General features: G+C 38.6%; 2 protein-coding genes across 2 annotated transcripts; one reads left to right on the forward strand and one right to left on the reverse strand.

Annotated features, from left to right (window-relative positions):
* Nucleotides 1-3431: 3431 nt before the first annotated feature.
* On the reverse strand, nt 3432-5979 carry LOC120481594 (uncharacterized). Its single transcript, XM_039675323.2, has 5 exons — nt 5821-5979; nt 5423-5575; nt 5192-5291; nt 4133-4263; nt 3432-3981 (listed from the first exon to the last, which is right to left on the reverse strand). Exons 1-5 carry the CDS (start codon nt 5872-5874, stop codon nt 3688-3690), a joined length of 732 nt encoding a protein of 243 aa, XP_039531257.1. The 5' UTR covers nt 5875-5979; the 3' UTR covers nt 3432-3687.
* A 317-nt stretch (nt 5980-6296) lies between these two features.
* Nucleotides 6297-10037, forward strand: smim19 (small integral membrane protein 19). Its single transcript, XM_039675324.2, has 3 exons — nt 6297-6537; nt 6719-6843; nt 8708-10037. Exons 1-3 carry the CDS (start codon nt 6407-6409, stop codon nt 8767-8769), a joined length of 318 nt encoding a protein of 105 aa, XP_039531258.1. The 5' UTR covers nt 6297-6406; the 3' UTR covers nt 8770-10037.
* Nucleotides 10038-22651: the final 12614 nt, after the last annotated feature.

Below are 22651 nucleotides of genomic sequence, written 5' to 3' on the forward strand. Positions count from 1 at the left end.
TTCTGTCTGCCCAGTGCTTCCACCGGGCGTGTGTGTGCCGGCTCAGCCGCCATGTGTTGGAGTTTACCCCGATGAACGAGAGGGTCGTTTCCCTACGCCTACAGGTCGGGGATAGGTCTCTCACTGTCGTGTGTGCCTAAGGGCCAAACGGCAGTGCAAAGTACCTGGCCTTCTTGAGGTCTCTGGGAAGAGTGCTGGAAAGTGCTCTAACTGGGGACTCTGTCGTTCTACTGGGGGACTTCAACGCTTACGTGGGCAATGACAGTGACACCTGGAGGGGCTTGATTGGGAGGAACTTTCAGGCGCCTCAGGAGAGGGAAACAGTCCCCTACCAACACTGTTTACAGTGGGGATGGGCGGCTGTTGACCTCAACTGGGGATGTCGTTGGACGGTGGAAGGAATACTTCGAGGATCTCCTCAATCCTGCCGTCACGTCTTCTATTGAGGAAGCAGAGGCTGGGGGCTCAGAGGTGGACTCGTCCATCACCCTAGCTGAGGTCACCGAGGTAGTCAATAAACTCCTCGGTGGCAAGGCACTCGGGGTGGTTGAGATCCGCCCTGAATACCTCAAGTCTCTGGATGTAGTGGGGCTGTCTTGGCTGACACGCCTCTGCAGCATGGAGAGGTGGTTGTTGTGGTCGGGGACAGTGCCTCTGGGGGATCGCAGACCGGGTTGGTGGTTCCTCTTTTTAAGAAGGGGGACAGGAGTGTATGTTCCAACTACAGGGGGACACAACTATCACACTTCTCAGCCTCCCTGGGAAAGTCTATACCAGGGTACTGGAGAGGAGAATACGGCCGATAATGGAACCACGGATTCAGGAGGAACAGGCCGTGGATCACTGGACCAGCTCTATACTCTCTACAGGGTGCTGGAGGATTGATGGGAGTTTGCCCAACCAGTTCACATGTGTTTTGTGGATTTTGAGAAGGCATTCGACTGTGTTCCCCGAGGCGGCCTGTGGAGGGTGCACCGGCAATATGGGGTCTGGGGTCCTTTGGGGTCTGGGGTTCACATCGCCGGTAGTAAGTCAGACTTCTTCCCGTTTCATGTTGGACTCCGGCAGGGCTGCCCTTTGTCATCGGTTCTGTTCATGATTTTTATGGACAGAATTTCTAGCCTAGCCAGGGGCCTGGTTGGAGGGTGTCAGGTTTGGGGACCACGCGATTTCGTCTCTGCTTTTTGCGGATGATGTTGTTGTGTTGGCCCCCTCACACCAGGACCTTCAGCATGCACTAGGACAGTTTGCAGCCGAGTGTGAAGCGGCTGGGATGAAAATCAGCACCTCCAAATCAGAGGTCATGGTCCTCAGTCGGAAAAGGGTGGCTTGCTCACTTCAGTTTGGTGGAGAGATCCTTCCTCAAGTGGAGGAGTTTAAGTCTCTTGGGGTTTTGTTCACGAGTGAGGGAAGGATGGAACGGGAGATTGACAAACAGATCGGTGCAGCTTCTGCAGTAATGCGGTCGATGTACCGGTCTGTTGTGGTGAAGAAGGAGCTGAGGCGTAAGGCAAAGCTCTCGATTTACCGGTTAGTCTATGCTCCTACTCTCACCTATGATCATGAGCTTTGGGTCTTGACCGAAAGGACAAGATCCCGGATACAGGCGGCCAAAATGAGCTTTCTCCGCAGGGTGACTGGGCGATCCCTTAGAGATAGGGTGAGAAGCTCGGTCACTCGGGAGGAGCTCAGAGTAGAGCCGCTGCTCCTCCACATCGAGAGGGGTCAGCTGAGGTGGCTCGGGCATCTGTTCCGGATGCCTCCTTGATGCCTTCCCGGGGAGGTTTCCGGGCATGTCCCACTGGGCGGAGACCCCGGGGAAGAGCTAGGACACGCTGGAGAGACTATGTCCCCCCGGAAGAGCTGGAGGAAGTGTCTAGGGAGAGGGAAGTCTGGGCATCTCTGCTTAGACTGCTGCCCCATGACCCGGCCCCGGATAAGCGGAAGAAGATGGATGGAACTATCCCTTTAAGAAAATTATAAGCAAAAATGCTTGCCTTGCTCTGTTCTGTTATGCGCGTTTGTGACTCTCCTGTTTGAACTTGTTCATCAAAATGAACAAATCTTTTTGAGAGTCATTGAATGAACGAAATGACTCGAAAAAATGATTTGTTCATTTTGATGAAAGAGTTTGAAAAGGAGAGTCACGAACGAACATCACAGAACAGAGCAAGGCGAGCATTTGTGCTTATAAAATGTAAACTTTTTTATCTATTTTTGAAATGACCGATCGTTTCGCTAGATAAGACCCTTAAACATCGTCTGGTGTCATTTAAAGCCATTTGAAGCTGCACTGAAACTCTCATTTGGACATTGAACTGTTTGGCACCTATTGAGGTCCATTATATGGAGAAAATCCAGGAATGTTTTCATCAAAAACCTTAATTTCTTTTTTCGACTGAAGAAAGAAAGACATGGACATCTTGGATGACATGGGGGTAAGTTATCATATTTTATGGCTGGGTTTTGGCTTGTGCTCTCAGACAAGACTGTGGTGAAATACTAGTTTAGTAAATTATTTTAAACATTAAGTAGGGTATTCTCATGACTCTTTTTAACGTGGCTCACAAGTGACACATGTACGAAAATGCATGCATGTGTGAAAATAGATAAGAGTCTTTGTGTGATTCTTTTTTTCATTTTATTTTAACATGTACATAGACAAAGAAAACTGTTAGTTTAAATTTCTTTTTTTAAATGTCAACAAACCAACAATCATGTGAGGGTACAGACTGTGAGTTAAAAGCCTATCAAACAGAGTTCAGTGTGTACTTTAGAGAAAAGACAAATATCCACGTTGGTGTCACTCAAGCAAATGGTAGTAGCATTATTAGGGATTATTTATTAACTTCTAAAATTCGCTTCAGAAAAGACTCGCATGGAACAGGATTCACATTTTATATTAAAATTTGTTTGCATTGTCCTGCCACAAATGTTTCGAGATGGTCCTCACTGCAGAACATGAAATCCATGGGGAGGAGTTGGATCCAGATCCAACTCCTCCCACCTTACATATACCTATAGTCTACTATTACTCTAATAAGAGTTAGTTGACATGTAGTTGCAAAGTTACTAAGTGGACTATCAAAATAAAGAGTAACCCAGATAATAAAGGCAGTAAAATTGTTCACAGATTTATAAACATTATAAATGAGATGATTATCTGACTGTATAAGAAATATATTCATGTTAATTAATTCCATTAATCCACATTCCGTTTTGTGGATATTCAGATCTTCTCTCTCCTTTTAATATATACCGGTAATCGGCCAAGGTCTAAACAATTTAAATAAACAAGGACTTCTTTATTGTACAGTATAGAAGCTAGTCTCCGCCACCGAATAAAAAATTTAAATGGAAATCTCGCAATTCAGCCCATTTTACTCAAAACTGTGAGTTTATATCAATTGTGTGAAATAAAGTCTGCAATGTGAGATATAAACTGTGGCATTTTTTATTTACATTAAGTTTTGATATAATTTTGAGGACGAACACTGAAACAAATGTAACTATTAAAACTCAAAATCTACATGTGCAAACAGCAGTGAAAGTGTTAGAGAAGCCACTTAGGGTGAGATTTAGGGTGAAACTTGTTTTCTTTCCCGATTTTAACAACCAGCTTAATGATTATTTGACAGGTTTTTTTTGGTGTTATATTATAACTTTGATCCAAAGTCTAATATGAGTCTATTCACCCTTGACCTGCCCATCAGAGGCTTTTGCTTGGTCTCTTGGCACTCTACCCATGTTGTAAAACTCTGTGTTAGGTCTCATGTCAGTCAGATGGGCCATGCGGTTGGACAGGGCGAAGAAGGCGGCAATGGCAGAAATGTCCCAAATATCCTCCCGGTCAAAACCATGAGCCTCCAGGGTGCTGAAATGTTCTTCAGTTATTGTTTCACTCCTGCAGACGGTCAGAGCAAAGTCCAGCATGGCTTTCTCACGGGCGGTCAGATCTGCAACCCCATAATTAACTGCAACCTGTGGGTCAGGACAGTACCGGTAAAGTCAATTATATGCCTAATAATCATAATAATAATTCTCACTTTTCAGTTTTCAACATCATTTCATATTATTTATATGATTCTCTGACTTTTTTATTTTTACATGGTTTTGTTAAAATTTTAGGTACCTGATCAGCCAGCAAGGGTTTTTTGGAATAGATGCGGTGCAATGCACTGTGGGATACCACACAATACAAGCAATGATTGTGAGCACTGGTCGCAACAACGATCAGTTCCCGATCTGCTTTAGACAGACCACCTGTTACAAAAAAGTACAATAAAACCTATATCATCCTGATTTTTTTACTGTGCCTTTATTATTCATTTTTAAATAGTCTTGTGATGTGACAAACGTTTTTTTTTTAACTTTCAAATGGTCTTGATTTCCCATTTACACTTCTGGGCTTAGGGGTCTATATGACCCCAACAATTGATTGAGTAATTGTACAAAAAAATATACATTTTTAATCATACAAATAACATACAAGTATATTTTTTTGTTTACTTCTCATCTATTCATTAATGCTCTGTTTTTGGAGATATAAAGTACTTTTGTATCCATATACCACACAATTCCTCAACTACACCATTAGCATATGAAATATTATTTTTTATGATACATTGCATTTATGCTCTAGTACTAGGCCTTCATTTCTGTGTAAAAATGTCAGATTAATGCCGGATTTATTTATTTATTTTGACACAGGAAGAATATATATATATATATATATATATATATTCCTCACATTTCCCATTCATTTCAATGTGGGGTCATATTGACCCCAAAGACCAGAAGTGTAAACATTTTTTTTTTTTACATACCTTCAGAACAACCAAATCAAGCCCAGTTTTTTGTGTGTGTATAGATAGATAATGGATGAAAAGTCACAAAATCTTATTCCACTGAGATGAAGGGAACTTTTTTTTATTAAGTAAAATTTGATTGGGGTCGTATAGACCCCGTGACCCGATTGAGGGCTACAAACGTATTAAAAACGTTCCTATTCTACAGGAAAAGACAACTTTCCAGAATTATTTTCCTATATTGAACACTTATTACTCAAGCAAATCCTAATCTTGGACCGGTTGAAAGCTAATTAAAAAAATAAAATGTTGTATAGATGTAGATTCATTAAATATAAAAGGAACTACTTCCGAAAATGAAGCATGAATAAAAAAGTTCGTACCACTTTCCTTGTTCATGAGGGCATTATAATAAGAAAAGAAAGCCCGAAATTCATCAGGACGATGGGCAAGAACTTTGAAGACATTAGGCAAAAACCCTCCCTGTAGATGACACACAAGAAACACAAAATTCATCATATTTTGTGTCATTGAGAGCCATATGGGTTTTAAAAGACATTAGAGCAAGTAAATAAAATTGAACTCTCTCTTTAAATGTTTATGTGAGGTCAAACCTTCTGTTCAACCTCCTCCATCAGTTCCACAATGTCAAATGGCAGGTTCTTCTTGTTTGGCACTGGATAGCGACTGATGTCCTCTGAACTTCTGTGTCGTGTGTGAGGAGCTGCTATTTTCACACAAACTCGGCTAGCTTGGGAAACTGAGTACTGCAAATATCGTTGATATCGTTAATATCGTCCACAAAATACTAATAAACAACTTGAAGAAGTCATAATCCAAGTTCTGCAATTACAGAGTAATAAAGTGTTTATGATTACAAGCAATTAACGTTACAGAAAGACATAACGGTTACTCTGTACAGGTGCAGGTATTGCGTGAAACTATTGACGCTTTAAAACAATTTATTGTTACGTCACAGTTCATAAAACTAAATAATTTATAAAAACCTCACCATTATTCCAAAATTAGAGCGGTGAATAAGCTTAAAAGCACCTCGTAACGACATTGTTAAACTTTATCATGCAATGGTGCTCTCTGTGTTTATTTTAGAGATAGACAGTCACGTGTTCTGACGGGCAGCCAATCAGCTAGTCTTGCTCTGACACGCCTCATTGCCGATCGACCAATGATAACATTTTATGGACTTGATTTGACTTCCTTCTGCTTCCTTCTCATGAGTCCATTAAACAGTGTCAAAGTAAGAGTGTATTTGTGTGCGCGTGAAGAGCAAGAGTTATTATTCTTAAATTATTATTATTATTATAACTAGAAAAATATTGTGATCTGTTTCCCCAACATGTTCTGTGATCATTCATAAAGAGACGATAACCAGTGTTTGATTAGCTAGTGATACAAGTCGAAATCCTGTCAAACAGTTTCACTCTGCAGGGACTTTTATTTTGAACTTTACTCTGCGCCACTCTCTCTGCTTATCCGGAAGTAAATGTTATTGTTGGAGTCGCTGTCTGATAAGATACAATCCATTTTTACATCATATGTAGACTGTATATTTTTTGCATTTTAATAAACGCGTGATTATGGCTGGGTATGGGGTGATGGCAGATGAGGAATCTCTGGATTATTCAGTCCATGAAGCCTGGAATGAGGCCACTAATGTTTACCTGCTGGTTATTTTGGTCAGTTTCGCCCTGCTTATGTACGCCAGAAAGTAAGTCTCCATTTATTTAATTTCATATTCATCATCGCACGATGATGCACCTGTAAACATGATCACAATGACACGTAAAAGCTGTCTCGATTAAATCTTTTACACAAAGCGCTTATAATACGTCTCTAACATAATAATCTCTCTCTCTGACTTTATTTTATTTATTTTTTATTTTTTAAAGAAATAAGAGGAAGATAATGCGTATATTTACGCTTCCACCAGCAGCCGGTAGTGCACCAGAGCCAAACTTCTACGACAGTCTGCAGAAAGTCCGGCTAAGACAACAACTGGAAATGTATTCACTGGGTGGGTTGGACTCATTTTTTTCTGTGTATGTATCTTATCCTTTCGAAAAGTTGATATGGTAGGTAGGTAATATCTAGTTTCTGGCAATACTCTAATTATTTATCCTAAAATAATGCATATTTGGATATTATGCATTATTCACCACTTTAGCAAGACTAATAAAACAAGTCTAGCACTCTTCACAGTTCAGGTAATGCTGCATTAAATTGCTGCCCTACCGAACTGTGTTCTCACTACATTTTTCATTTGTTTATCATCATGTTGGCTACATGTTTTTTTCACCCCATTACATTTTAAAGGCACAGTATGTAAGTTTTGTCTAGAGGTCGCTTTTTCAAAACAATGACAAAGGCGTAGTTTGATGTTGCCGTGAATAAGGGTGGAATCATGGGAGTTGTCGTCTTCACCTCCACAGCCGATGGAAAGCAGTCCGATGGGACTCAGGCAGAAATCGTGGTTATTGGTGAGCTAATGTATTAAAGTTTTATTAACATTACTAGCCTATGCTATGAAGCAAGGCAGAGTCAAGAGCCTTGGACATTAACATTGCTGTTTTTATCATGCTTATATGCCACAGTCGGCCACTACCACTCCTTTCGCTTTGTTGTTTATGCATATTTTATAGACCTTATTTAGCCCCGCCCCTTTTCAGCACTGCGCTCGTTGTCTTTTGACTTCCGGTCTATTTTCAAAGTGATCTTGCATAGGTATGAATGAACTGCTCGTAAAAAATTTCCCGGTCGACATTTGTTATGACATCTGCATTACAATGCTTATGATAAACATTACAATGCTCTTGATAACTTTTGTTAACTCTATAATAAATAAATCCACTTCACCAACTAATTACTCCTCGACAGCGATGCCATAGAAATATACAAAGTGACCGCAAAAACGGAAGTTCAAAGACTATATTCTAAAGAGGACGGCGCCCACGTTTCTCTGGTGCATAAGGTCTTTTATGATTAAAATTACCATTAAAGTTAAAGTTTAACATCCACCTTCTCCTAAAATACATTTGAATGTGTGAAAGTTATGTTATGTTATAACTTTTGCTAAATCAGTGAAACAAGAGATTCATACAATAAGACTTCTGTGTTGAACTAGCTATATAATAATAATAATAATAATAATAATAATAATAATAATAATAGTATTGTTCGGTTGCTAAAAGTTTTCTAACAGTTGCTCACTTGCCTAATAAAATGCATAATATATCAAAGCATCTTTGGTTTTTCAATGGTTTCTGCGTAAATCGAGGGTCATTGACAGGCGATGCAATGACATAGGCCGTTACACTGGTCAGAATAGCTGATTTCTCTGGATTTAAACATTGTTAATGTAAGTAGCCTACAGAAGTCAAAAAAATATTGTTTTAGTGTTTGTTTTTTGGATATTTGAATCCAAAACTTTTACATATTGTGCCTTTTACTGCACACATGTACATTTCGACTTTCTCTAAATGTATTTGTGCACTTTCTCATTAAATTTATGTGCAATTTCTCATTAAATTAATATTCAGCATCATCTCTTTTCTCAGTCTTCTGTGAGGACATCTCCAACTTGGAGTGTTTTAAGAGCAATTTAAAAGGTCCTCAATCCCCAAAACCCTGTATTTATTCCTAAAAAGCTATCTTTACCATTTTGAAAATTTGTATCATTTCTTTCAGTCACTATACATGTGTTTTAATGTAAAGCCTGTGAATATTATGAGAACTATGCCAGAAACTCGATCTGCAAAACATTTCCTAAACTGTTGAAAAATCCAGGTTTTTAATAGACTAGTCTTCAGCATCCCTGAGGATGAACTCAGTCTTAGGTCGTCGTAGGTCGTATTTTCAAATGTTGTATGTTGTCTTCCCAGCTCGTAAATATGATCAGCAGCAGCAGTCGCAGTCAGACAGTGTGCAGCTGTCAATGGAGTGAAGTCACCAGAGGAGGCGCTCTTCACCCACGAATGGTGCAGAAATGCAGAAAGGGTCACAGAGAGAAGGGGATTGTTGAATGTCTTATTTTTTTTTTATTTGAAGAGCCTTTTTTTTCTCCGTTATCTCTCAAACATTCAGAAGAAGTGACAGTTATTTAAAGAACTTGTGATTTTCTTACAGGGGCATTGGTGGACTATGACACAGACTGCCCTCTGTTGTTGGAAGTCAAATTGCGTGTATATAGACCAACATCTCAACGTTTCACGTTTGACAAACATCATCTCTGTGCCGTAATGTAGATCACTGTTTGTGATCCGCATCCAAACATTAAGATCAACATTTTAACTCGCCTCAAAATCATTGTTCCAAAATGCTATTTAATGTTGACCATGTAAAGCTGTTGAAAATAGCGTACACTGATTTTGTTGTGCATGCTGGGTACCTTATTTTTCTCCAGTACTGTATTATATTGCCCTCTAGTGCTAGTTTACATGCATGTCAGTTGTTTTGGGCTGATCTGCAAAGCTGTATAAAGAATAATCTGTCAAAAATAAAGATTTTAACAGTAAACAAATGTAACTGAGTTAATTTCATGTAAATTCAGTGGTGTTCTGAATCTGAAAAGAGGAGGAATAGTCCTCTGTTCTGGATTTATTAAAGGAAAATAAAAATAAAAATCATGTCTCAGTTAGCCTACACTTGAAGTTGTCACATTTTCCTGGTTAAATATACATCATATCAAAAAAGAAACCAAATACAATTCTATTTTGTGTTTTTACATTAACACATTAATATTAATGTTATTAATGTTCTATTTATTAAAAATTAGTATAAAACTCTTCAAGTTAGTGTTTGAAACATGCAAAATAATAACTAAAGGCAGTGACAATTTAAACTATTTATTTGTGAACTGGTGTTTATCTGTTCTTTTTAATAGTCAACTCATTTTCTGATCAGCAAGCTCATAAACACTGGTCATCTTTATTTCCCCCAAATTGATTACCCCCTAAAAAAACCACAGTCATATTTTCAGGTTTCTTGTTAGTTAATAATAGTTACTATTGTTAATATTGTGTTACTCATTGGTTCTTGTGTAGTTATTCATTAACGAAGGAACCGTATTCTAAAGTGTTACCCTAAGTAGTAAACAAGTGTTTATTAAACATAAACATGTTTAAATTATACTGTGCGTCAAATTGTGCAAATTCTTGAGGTACAAATTGATTTCCTTCTTTAATAAAAAAAAAAATAAAGGTTCTTTCATGAGTTCATTCGCCCATGTAATCTTTAATCTAATCTTTAACCGTATTTAGTTTGCTGTCAGTAATGGATGGGCTCGAGGAAGCAGCTTCAACTCTGTCACAGTCTTCATCTGCACCTGTCTGTCTTAGTCTTCACTACACTACCCAGAATCCTTCTTGTCTTCACACCTGAACTCAATCCCTCAATTATCAACTATGTCACCTGTCCTCACCTCATTAGTGTTCATTTGTGCTCAGTTATTCAGTCCTTGTCGGTCATTGTAAATGTTTGAGTGTGTTTGTATCCTGCCTGTCTGTACCTGTGAGAAAATATTTGGAGTAGTTTATTTGAATTGGAGATTTTGCCTCGTCTGCCTTCTTCTACCCGCACACACCTGTGACAAACTCAAGCTTAGATTTACCCCCCAGTGCGACTACTAATGCTTAGATGATGAGTATGGTAGCAAGATGCCTAAATTATGTTGGTGGAGTTGGGGAGGTGGGACGGACCCCAAAACAGCTGATGCCAGAGCAAGGTGAGCGGCTGCCTATGTGCTCCAGCAGTTAATTGAAAGATTAGATGGGTTCACTCCTCCCGAAATTACATTGTGAACTTCACTTATGTGCACCTATGGTTCCATCAAGAACTTTTAACATCTTTGAAACCTTTCCATTCTTTCTAGAACTTTGCTCCGCCCATTTTCAGCGCTGCACTCGTGTTCGGTCAGCATGAAGGTAAGATCTTATGGATTTATGAACTTTTGTTACCTCTACAATAAGTAAATCCACTTCACCAGCTTAATTACTCTTCGACAGTGATGCCATAGAAATATACAGAGCTACTGCAAAAACAGAAGTTCAAATACAAAATACAAACCTTGCTACTGTTGAAGGGGTGGCTGATTATGATTTCACTTTTCTAGTTAGTGGGTAATGTTGCTGTTTGAGCATAAACAACATCTTACAACACTCAAAGTTAAAAGCAAAGGAAGATATTTGCTTTTAAAGAAATCGTTTTTTAAGGACTACAACAAACGGCTGGTAGGAACTACACAAGCTTCCTCCCAGGTTAGTGACATCACTAACCCTAAAATTTACATAAACCCCGCCCCGGAATACGATTTAATAGATTATGAAGACAGAATATGCTAATCAATGAATAGAAAATAACTACACATAAGCAACATAAATTCATCAACTAACCATTTAGAAATGTCCTGTTGCTTTCTACATGTCGTCACTTCTCTTTTGTCTTTCATCATTGTCTTACTCCGGTTTGAACGTAAAAGTTTTTGAAATTTTCAGTGCCGGTGTGTGTGAGGTAAAAGGACACAAGCTCTTGAAGCTCCGCCCACTGTGCCGGGAGCAGCAGCTCATTTGCATTTAAAGGGACACACACAAAACAAGTTTTTTTTTTGCTCAAAAAGTGTCAACTTTAACATGCTATAAAAATATCTGTGGGGTATTTTGAAGAGTTGGGGTACTCTAACTCGGACTCGAGCCGGATTCGTGTCCAATTTTGAATGAACTCAGACTTGTCACGCACTCTGACATTTTAGACTCGGAAAAAATGTCAGTCCAGTCGAGTCCAGGCACTGTAGGACACATTATTCAAAAATGAAACGAAACTACTTGTGTTGTTTTTGCGTGGAGCATTGTAGCCAATCACAGACATGTATATTAAGCGCATGAACGCAGTGGCAAATCAGAAGCATTTTAGAGTCAACATGCAGAGAATTGGCTCAAAATGTAGGTTCAGAATCAGCTCGAGCTTTATCCTTTTGCAAATCCCCTCATAAACAAAGTCTAGACACGATATAAATGAAAGATTCACTGTGAAGTGCGGATAACTATAGTGTTTATGAGAAGAGTTTTAGAGAGAGTGCACCATGGCTTAAAGTGAGCGCTATTGACAATCTAAATAATCATTTTGTTTTTCGTGCTTCTAGAGCACCAGTGGTTTCGTTCACAGTGTAAATTAAAAAGAGTGATAAATGCAGTTAAATGTGGGAGTGAATCTGCTAAATTTTAGTCCTGTGAGTCATAAAATTGTGATGATTGACAGTAACCATAGCAACATTTTGGTGACTAACTATTGCATGATTTTTTTTTTTTACATTTAGACTTAAGTCATAAATTTACATTTCAGAATCTCCAAAATGTATTTTTTTATTAATATGAACATAAAAACATTGTTTCTATTCAGTACTGAAAAAGCTTTTAATTTAAACATAACATATGTTTAATAGCCTAGTCCACAAGACAAAATACAAACACAAAATCCAAGAGAAATTTCTTGATTTTAATATTGTGTGTCATTACCTGAATGGTAATGTTTTTTTTTTTTTTGTTTGTTTGTTTGTTTTTTTTGTAATTGTTGGAACTGGATGTAAATTGGTGTAAATTTGTAAAAAAAAAAAAAAATACAAATAATTAATTTAGTCCTGCCCTTCAGAGGGTGAAAAAGATATTAGCATGTAAAACAAAATAATAAAAATTTAAACATCACCATCATCTTGCTCAAAAGTGTACCCCTGGCTCTTAATGCATCGTGTTGCATTCTTGAGCATTACCTTGCAAATACCTTTTTTCTCTTTGCTCCTCAATATATTTTTCTCTCTCTATTTCTTTTTTTGTGTGTGTGTGAGACAACGCATTCTCACCCCAAGGCGTCACCTTTGACCATGCTTCAATATTTGACGTTTTAGGCGCCCTTTAGCGTCACTTACATGACGCGATCCTACGGCGTCATCTAACTGACGCTAAAGGAAAGCGTCAGTTAGAGGACGCGGTTAGGTTTAGGTGTGGGGTGGGGGTAGGGTACACGCGATCCTAGGGCATCATCTTACTGACGCTAAAGGGCGCCTAAAGCGTCAGATATTGAAGCATGTCCAAATTCTTCCCAAGGCGTCAGTTAAGTGACGCCTTGGGGGTGAGAATGGGCTGTGTGAGAACATGTGGAGTGAGAACGGAACGGCTTGTCGGACGTAGCAACAGTAACTAAGAGGGGTGGGTCTTTGTCAATTTAAAATCATTTAAATTTTTATGGACTCGGCCGGACTCGACTCGGACTCGAACTCAAGTCCGACTTGGCCCTCTTTGGTCTCGGACTTGGACTCGACAAAGGTGGACTCAGACCCTATATTTTGAGCTAAAACTTCACTTACACACTCTGGGGACATCAGAGATATCTTTTACACCTTGTGAAAAGGACATTATAACACCACTTTAAGAGCAGAATAGACAGAGCCATCCAGAACACCCTAGCAACATAAAATACTGCGACACACACCAAAGCATCATGTTGGCAACTCTTGTATGGATAAGTACCATTCAAGTTTTCTTTACAAAGTGTTAAACTATAGTTTTTTTTTCTTGTTTTAAAAAAAACACTGAGTGAACAAAGTGCAAGAAATAAGTCCAAGTGATACAGAAGTGAGAAATGGAAAACATGGAGTGATAAATAAAAGTTAAAAGGTGTGAGAGAGAATCAAAATCTTGGACAGTCTCGCTTTTGTTTTTGCGGCTTTGTTCTAATCGTTTATTTTTTTTTTCCTTCATGCCGCTCTTCTATCATTCTCTGGCTTCTGATCCGCTGTGGATATCATTTCCCCAGATGAATCACAGAAAGCTAAAGAAATGATGCCTCGCCTCATCTTAGTCATCTGCCCCCCATCCCACCCTCCCTCCGCTTCCTCTTGCGCTTTCCCTCAGGTCTCTATGGAAATAAGATGAACAAACTTTTTTTTTAAACCTCTAATAATTCTAATTTTATTTTATATCTGCCTTTCCCTTTTATCCTAAACCCAGAGAGTCTCATAGCAAACCGAATGCTGTTGGGAAAACAAAAAAGAGAATTTTCGAAGAATCTTCATGCTGCCTTTTTCCATATCCGTTGAGCGCCAAAGAGAATCGTAACATACGACCCATGAAGTCAAGTCAAGTCAAGTCACATTTATTTATATAGCGCTTTTCACAATACAGATTGTATCAAAGCAGCTTCACAGTGATAACATGTAAGTAGCACAACACAGATCAACAACATTGCTAAACACTAAATAAATAACCCCAACTGAGCAAGCTCAAAGCAAGCCAAAAGCAAGGCGACAGTGGCAAGGAACCAAACTCCATCAGATTGGATGGAGAAAAAACCTTGGGAGAACCCAGGCTCAGTCGGGGGCCAGTTCTCCTCTGGCTTACATTCATATTGTTTAAATATAAATATTGTTTATGAATCAAACGGCGCCATAACATATCGCAGGCGTTGAGTCGTCTCATCACAGGCGTTGAGTCGTCTCATCACAGGCGTTGGGGCATCCGAAATCCCCGTGAGAGGCTGGACACAAAACTGGACCTGACGAACGCCATTTTTCTCGGGACAAGCGTCCCGAGATAACAGCAGAAAGGCAGATGGGAAATAATTAGCATAGCTGATGTTCATAATGATTTCCGTTATAACTCACAAACTCTCCGTAACCCGAACTCTCCGCAACCCAACCATACGCGCCGACCCGTTTGTCTAAAAGGCTGTCGAGCCCCACTGGTGCGTTAAGCAGTTTCAGTGGCAAACGGTTCTGTATGGCATAACAGAGGACTAGAAGGTAAGCATTATGTGAATGCTTGACTAAAGAGAAGCGTCTTTAATCTAGTTTTAAACTGTGTCAGCGAGTCAGAGGCTCGGACCGTATCGGGAAGGCCATTCCAGAGTTTTGGAGCTAAATGCGAGAACGCCCTCCTTCCTTTACTGGACTTCGATATCCTAGGAATGACCAGAAGCCTTGAATTTAGTGATCTTAAGGAACGTGGTGGATTGTAGGGCGAAAGAAGGTCCGTTAAGTACATAGGTGCTAAACCATTTAGGGCTTTATAGGTCAGTAGTAGTATTTTGTAGTTGATGCGGAACTTAATAGGTAACCAGTGTAGAGATGATAAAATCGGTGTTATATGATCATATTTTCTTGACCTAGTAAGAACTCTAGCAGCTGCATTTTGTACTAACTGTAGCTTGTTTATTGAGGATGCAGGACAACCAGCTAATAAAGCATTACAGTAATCTAGTCTCGAGGTCATGAATGCGTGAACTAATTTTTCTGCATCAGAAATAGATAGCATGTTACGTAGCTTAGCAATGTTTCTAAGGTGGAAAAAGGCTGTTCTTGTAACCTATATAAAATATGATTTTCGAACGACAAGTTGCGGTCTAGTATAACACCCAGGTCTTTTACTGTTGTGGATAAAGTAACAGGACATCCGTCTATATTAAAGTTGTATTGTGAGAGGTTTTGTGAGTAGTTTTTTGGACCAATAAGTAATACCTCCATTTTATCTGAATTTAATAGCAGGACATTACGCGTCATCCAGCATTTTATATCTTTGAGACACTCTGTCATTTTAGATGAGTTAGTGTTTTCATCTGGTCGTGATGAAATATATAATTGAGTGTCGTCAGCGTAACAGTGGAAATTAATTCCATGTTTTCTTATAATATTACCAAGTGGCAGCATATATATTGAGAATAGCAGAGGGCCTAAAACCGATTCTTGCGGTACTCCATAGTCTACTGACGTTATCTTTGATTTTTTCCCATTTAAACAGACAAAATGAGAACGGTCCGATAAGTACGATCTAAACCAGCTTAATGCCTGTCCCTGGACACCGGTGAAGTTTTGTAGTCGATCCAAGAGTATTATATGATCTATAGTGTCGAACGCAGCGCTAAGATCAAGTAGGACTAGTATTGAGATACAGCCTTGGTCAGAAGCTAAAAGTAAATCATTTGTAATTTTAACTAGCGCAGTTTCTGTACTATGATGCGGTCTGAATCCTGACTGGAATTTTTTATAGATATCATTTCCTTGCAAAAAAGAGCACAATTGAGCGGACACTACTTTTTCAAGTATTTTGGACATAAATGGAAGATTTGAAATGGGTCTGTAATTTGCCAAGTTATTTGGATCTAATTGCGGTTTCTTAATGAGCGGTTTTATTACAGCCAGCTTGTATATTTTTGGGACATGACCTAAAGATAAAGACGAGTTAATAATATTGAGGAGAGGCTCTTCCACTACAGGTAATAGTTCTTTAGTAGTAATAGTAATGAAGTCTTCTGATATCTGTGAAGAAACAAAATGAAAATCTGAAAATCTTTCCCCAAAATCAAATACTATGTAAGGTTACAAAACATGCAATAACCGGTGGTGAATATTGGAGTCATTGACGTCAATATTTCATGTGAATAATAGTCACATGGACTATTTTTATGGTGCTTTTTAAAATCTTGACAGACATAAAAACATATAAAAGAGCCTTGGGAAGATTCTTCAAATTCCTCTTTTTGTGTTTTGTATGGATTTGGAGGTCTTGTAGGTCTTTTTTTTTTTTTTGGTGAACTGTTGCTTTAACACTCAAATAACACATTATACTTCCTTCTGTCTCTCTCTTTCCCCTTTCGCCATTGTTTAACGAACACACATAGAACTGAATTCCAGGTATGAACGCATGACATGCATCAACACAAATCTTACACATTCGTTCTGCATCCGTTTGCAAGCTCAAACCAGAAATAATAATCAATAAACCAGAGGAAAAATAAACCAGAAGGGTTGAGGAGCAACGTCCTTGGCCGCTGGATTTCAACACGTTCATCAGCGTATGGTTGATGTTTACTGTCTGGCTGTCGTTCCCTGCCCTGTCTCGATCCACTGCGCTGTTCTGAGACCTGTGGCTGCTTGAAGCCCAGACAGATGTAAACATGGCCTGACCGCACGCACTGGCCCCAGGCCAGCGGCTGGCAAAAACAGCCAGGAATGTCAGTGCCATGGCCCGTCTCTCTCTTTCTGGGTTTTTACACCCAGTTACACTGGCCCACTGCCACAAGGCCCCACAAACCGGTCAGTGTTAAACAGAATCACTTTATTTAAAGGCATGACTCAAGGAGGTTGTGATCTGCTTATACAACATGCTTATGAATAGTAAAAACATTTATAAATGCTGTGAGTCAGCAACATTTGAGTTGAAATAACAGTTTATGAAACCTCAGTGAATGCATTATGCAGCGTTCAGGCCTGTTACTTGGTATAGATTGTGAGATTAATATTTAATGTGGCTGTCCCGTCTGCTTTTTTGTAAAGTTCAAAAAGCTACAGACAGCCACTTGGAGGTCATACGTTATGTCAATGTCACATCCTCCCGACTCCATGGGGTATCATGAACTGCATTTCCCATAACCCATTGCCTGGACTTATTATGTTTGATTATTTGTTAAAGCTACACTGTGTAACTCTTTTAGTTTATTCTTAGCTAAAAACACTTAGTTCTTTCACAAATATATGGGCTCATTAATGTATACTTACTTCGTACAATAAAGTATTCTTGTGAGTGTATAATATGCCATTTAAAATGCATACGGGTAAGGGGTTCTAATGTCGGTCGCCATGTTGCCCCTCCATCTTGAAAGTACATTAGCCATACCCGTTAATTCAAGCTTCGCCTTTCGCATTTACGTTTGAGTTAATGCTCATGGACGAGGTCGAACTGGAAACCATGTTAATCTTGGACTACATTGGCTACCGTAGGAGTTAAAACGAAATCGGAATTGAGAGGAACAGAAACTAATATTCACTGGATGGTCATATACCTTTTCACCGCTAGATGGGGGTAAAAATCACACAGTGTAGCTTTAATGCCGGCCTATTTAAGCTGTGTTTTCACTCATTCGTTGTGAAGTCTAGTAAGTGTCGCACTGTCTTTCTGAGTGTTCTCCCTCTGGTGGCCTGTGTTTTGGTTTTGACTTCCTGCCCAGTTTCCCAGATTTCCCTGTGTTTTTCAACCCTGTGGTCTCTTTGGTTTATATGTTTTGATCTATTGCCTGTTTTATGAATTATGATTCTGGATTGCCCCAATATTTGGATTTGCTGCATATTTGGATCCTCAACTGTGGCATTACAGTTCATGACAGTCAAATCTAAATGTATATTGCACAATTTAATACCTTATCAGTACAAAACTGTAAACATAACTGTAAGATTGCTTTTATACAACAGTTTATTAACTAAAACTTCACATTGAAAATGTATGTTTTAGACAGAATATTGACGGATACTTTTGCTCAGCCAATGAAAGTAGTTTCAAATGAACTCACAGAATAATCACTATACAGAGTATGACGTTCCTGAATGAAACAATGGTTAGGGTTGACTCACTCATAAATACTGTCAGCTGTTAAGTTGCATTAATCAGCATTTTTCATTAATCAGATAATGATTCATTGCCTCACTCATGAAGAAAGTCAGTTGTCGCCATTTACTGGGGTAAACTTAACGTTGTTCTATGAAGGTTTTTTTTAGGTGAAATCCAGTCATTTCAATAAAAATTACATGTGGATTTGGAATTTCACGTGAGGTTAAAAAAATACCCCACACAGGTTTCACACTATTAAGACAAATGGCAGGATAAAAGGTTCAGTATAAACTCTACATTTCCCATCAATTTGGTGGTATGCTTGCTTTCTCAACACTGCATATAAACCAAATTTAAATTATTATTTGAATTATCGCTCAGTGAGTCCTTTTTATTAATGTCTTTGGAAAGCATTTGTCTCACGTTGAAATAGATAATTTCATATCATCGTCATGTGGACCTTAAAGGAGTAGTTCACTTTTGAAAACTTTTGCTGATAATTTACTCACCCCCATGTCATCCAAGATGTCCATGTCTTTCTTTCTTTAGTCAAAAAGAAATTAAGGTTTTTGATGAAAACGTTCCAGCATTTTTCTCCATATAATGGACTTCAATGGGAACCAAACGGTTCAAGGTCCAAAAGACAGTTTCAGTACAAATTGCAAACTGTTCAAAGGGCTTTAAACCATTCCAGACGATAAATAAGGGTCTTATCAAGCGAAATGATCGCTCATTTAAAAAATAAATAACACAAATAAATAATCTCCTGTTCGGACTCGTTCATCAAAACGAACAAATCTTTTTCCGAGTCAATTCGATCGTTTCGAACAGGAGAGTCACAAAAGTGCCATGGAATGACATGGACATCTTGGATGACATGGGGGTGAGTAAATTATCAGCAAAAGTTTTTTCAATAGTGAACAACTCTTATGTCTAAAATGAGTTTGCGAGTATTGCATACACCTTCACATTAACTGGCATTAAATTACGGTGGTATATACAAGTTTTGGATAGAAAGGCTGAAAAAAAAACCCCATAAAGGTCCAAACCCCACTGTGAAAAAAAAGTTGCCTCAACTTGGATGTTTAAGTCATTTCAACCTAATTACATTTAACTGATTTCAAAAAGGAGTTGAATCTTGTTTAACTTACAAAAAAGTAAAAAAAAAAAAAATTGCTTTACATATTTTGATTATTTCTGTAAAAACATATGTTGTCATAACTTATTGATCATCTAATTTTTTAGTTTAACCCTCAGTGGGGTGTTGCAAATTGTACGAACAATGACTTTACACAATGATTTAATGGCTAAAAGTGAACATTTATCAATATGGCAGACCAATGTTTGTACTGTGAAAAAGTGCTCTCTAAATGATGGGTGTTTGGGGAGAAGCTGTTGAAAAAATACAAGGGTTAGTTAATGAAAGGCATTCAGGTTTCAAATTAAAAAAAAATTCTTTGGAATAAAATGCGAGAATGAACAATAATGCGAGAATGTGCACAATAACAAAAGAAACACATTTTAAGGAAGTAAACAGAGCAAATTATTTTGATTTTATGTTTGTGCAGTGCTTTCAATATTTCAGATGCCCTACCAGAAAGTTGAGACTCATTAGGACACTTCTATGTTTGAATTATACGCAGGGACAAATATGGGTCACAGTGAAATACCCAACACTGCATTGAAACCTGTGCTTCTCTCTCCCTCCCCGTTTCATTTCTCCACATCGCTTTCTTCTTTCAAAGGCATCTGCGTTGCACAGAAGCGCAAGTCTGTGTGTGTTTCCATGCTGCGCGTCTCTGGATCCAAGCGCAGATGAGACATGACAAGCTCCTTCATCCTCCCCTCCGCTCTTGCGTTGTGGGGCCAAGCGCTTTGCCTTTCTCATCTTCATTCCACCATTCTTTCCTCTTTTTTTTTTTTACACTTTCTCTTTATGTCACAGGTGGAAACAAGACACGACGGGGAATGAAAGAGAACAGGCGCTAATTAGGGAAGGGGGACTGGGACAAAGAGACTGGAATAATAAGACGTTTAAAACAGGCAACTCTAATCTGTGAGGATTGGAAACGAGGCTGACTGGTGGTCGCTTTCTTTTTCTTTCTCGCAGTGCAGGAGGATCAAAAGAGGAACACAGACCTTTTCAACTGTCTTGTTTCCATGTTTTGCTTCTTTTTTTTTAAACACAGAGACCCTTTAAACCAACAGAGTTGAACAAAACAGAAGCCGTAGTCTCATGCGTGTCCTTGTGGTATCCACTGCTTTTTATAAGGATTTCAGCGTCAGGTTTGTCGGATAAATGAGTGTATGAGGCCCATTTTGGAGCCTTGCTTGGGGACAGTTTGATTTTTGGGAAAATAAATGATTGAGAAAACGTCTACAGCTCTCGCCATCTCCCTGAGGTCAACTGCTCTTCACACCAAAGTTCCACAGAGCCTCCTAAAGCTCAGAGCTATTAGTCATGTGTGTGGTTTCAGGTCTGTCTTAAGAAGAGCCCCTCTGGGGCTCCTGTGCCGGGGCAGACAGCTCCGGTCATTGGCAGAGAACAGCCCAGGTATGACCCAGAGTTCTGTCTGACCGCCAGCCTTCGTGGAGCCAAGACCTGAACAACAAACACAAGGGACCCAGGCTGAACCTCCTCTCTGGCCCCCACACAGACTGTATCCACGGGGCCCGTCATCACACGTTTGGACCTCCGTATGGACGTGAGCCATGGCCCGGCCGCAGGCTCCATTTTACCTCACGCTTTCTGCAATAAACAACAAGAGGAGAATTGAAAACCCACCGTCGCTTATGGCAAGCCAAGAGGACAGCTCAGTCAATATCTGCCTCAGTTGTGAAATGGACACAAGAAGGACAAACTTAGGATGGTTTGATCTGATGAAAAGCCAGACATTTTTGGCACCCTAGAGATGATACTATGAAATATTTTACCACTTAAACAAATAACTAAATATAAAATGTAAATATCACACCTTAAATGACTGACCACTGTTGGACCTGTGGCGTACTGGTTATTGCTTGCAACATGCTGCTCATTTAAGTAACGTTCAAGTTTTGCTCACATCAATCACTGAGCAATCAAAGTCTAATTTAACTTTCGCATTAATTCATGCTTAACTAATGCACAGATAATACTGAATTAATGTATAACTAATGATTATTTAAGCTATTCATTAATGAGTACCACATTAGGAACTACTTAAGAGTCTGTAAGGTTAATGTATTAGTTCATACATGAATTGTTATTAATTAAATATGTAATTGTGGATTAATTCCATTATAACTCATTTTTTTAAACTAATAGTGTTAATTAATATGTTAATTACCAGAATGAGCCACAACCTTTTATTTCAACTTCCAGATCATATGACAGGTACACTAATATGCATTAATACATGATTAATTACTGCATTGTTAGTGCAAATTCATGTGCAAATTACTACAATTACTAAATGACTAGTTAATAATGATGTGCCCCAACAAGTAAAGTCATAACATAATGATACCTTTGTAAATTATTAGCTAATGATTAATTAAAGCAGACAACTGGAAGTTGAAGTGCATAGCTTTGACTAATTGTGGTAATTAATTTACACTATTAGTTAATATAATATGTTATTAAGGAATTAATACACAATGACACAATTAATTATTAATAGAAATTCATGTATTACTTAATCTATTAATCATATAGACTCTTTATTAGTTGCTGATGCAGTTATCATTAATTAATGGTTTAGTTCTTTATGAGTTATATATTAACTCATGATTATCTGTGCATTAGTTAAGCATGAATTAATGCAAATTAGTGCACCCGTATTGTAAAGTGTTACTTTACTTTCTTTCCTGTTTTTTTCTATCTCTGTGAATGGATGCCAAAAATATAATTCAATTCAATTAGATTAAATTAAATTAAACATTATTTTATATATATTATAATTAAATAAATCATTGTATATTTGAGTCTTTTCTATCTTTTTGCCAATTAAGAAAAATGAATATAATACAACAACAACAAAAATACACGCAGATTCAGCAGATTTTTATAATTCGCTCCATCAGTGCTTCTCAGGACTATTTTCCCTGTGTTTTCCTTTCGTCCCATCTAACCATAGTTTTCATGGTTTGAACTCTCTCTCCTTTACTTTCAGAAGTGTGGAGTCCACTGTATTGACGCAGACAGACTGCCTCTTGTCTGTTTGTTGTTAGTGGTATCTGTGCTTACTCTTCTAACCTCAAGTATTTCATTGGACAGTGCTATAAACCTCTCTCAGCTGCAGTCGTATCAGGAAGAGTGAGAGACTTTTCTCTTTCTGTGGGCACTGGTGTAGTCGATGAGAGACGGGTGGTCGTGTGGCCATGTGGTGGTCAGTCCCCGAAATCAATCTTCTGGGAGTTCCAGAGGTGTACCAGGACAGGGAAACTACACCTAGTTGACATTTTCAAGCTTGTCGCTAG

This window comes from Pimephales promelas, chromosome 9 (assembly GCF_988280905.1).
Source record: "Pimephales promelas chromosome 9, fPimPro1.hap1.1, whole genome shotgun sequence".
Lineage (NCBI taxonomy): Eukaryota > Metazoa > Chordata > Actinopteri > Cypriniformes > Leuciscidae > Pimephales > Pimephales promelas.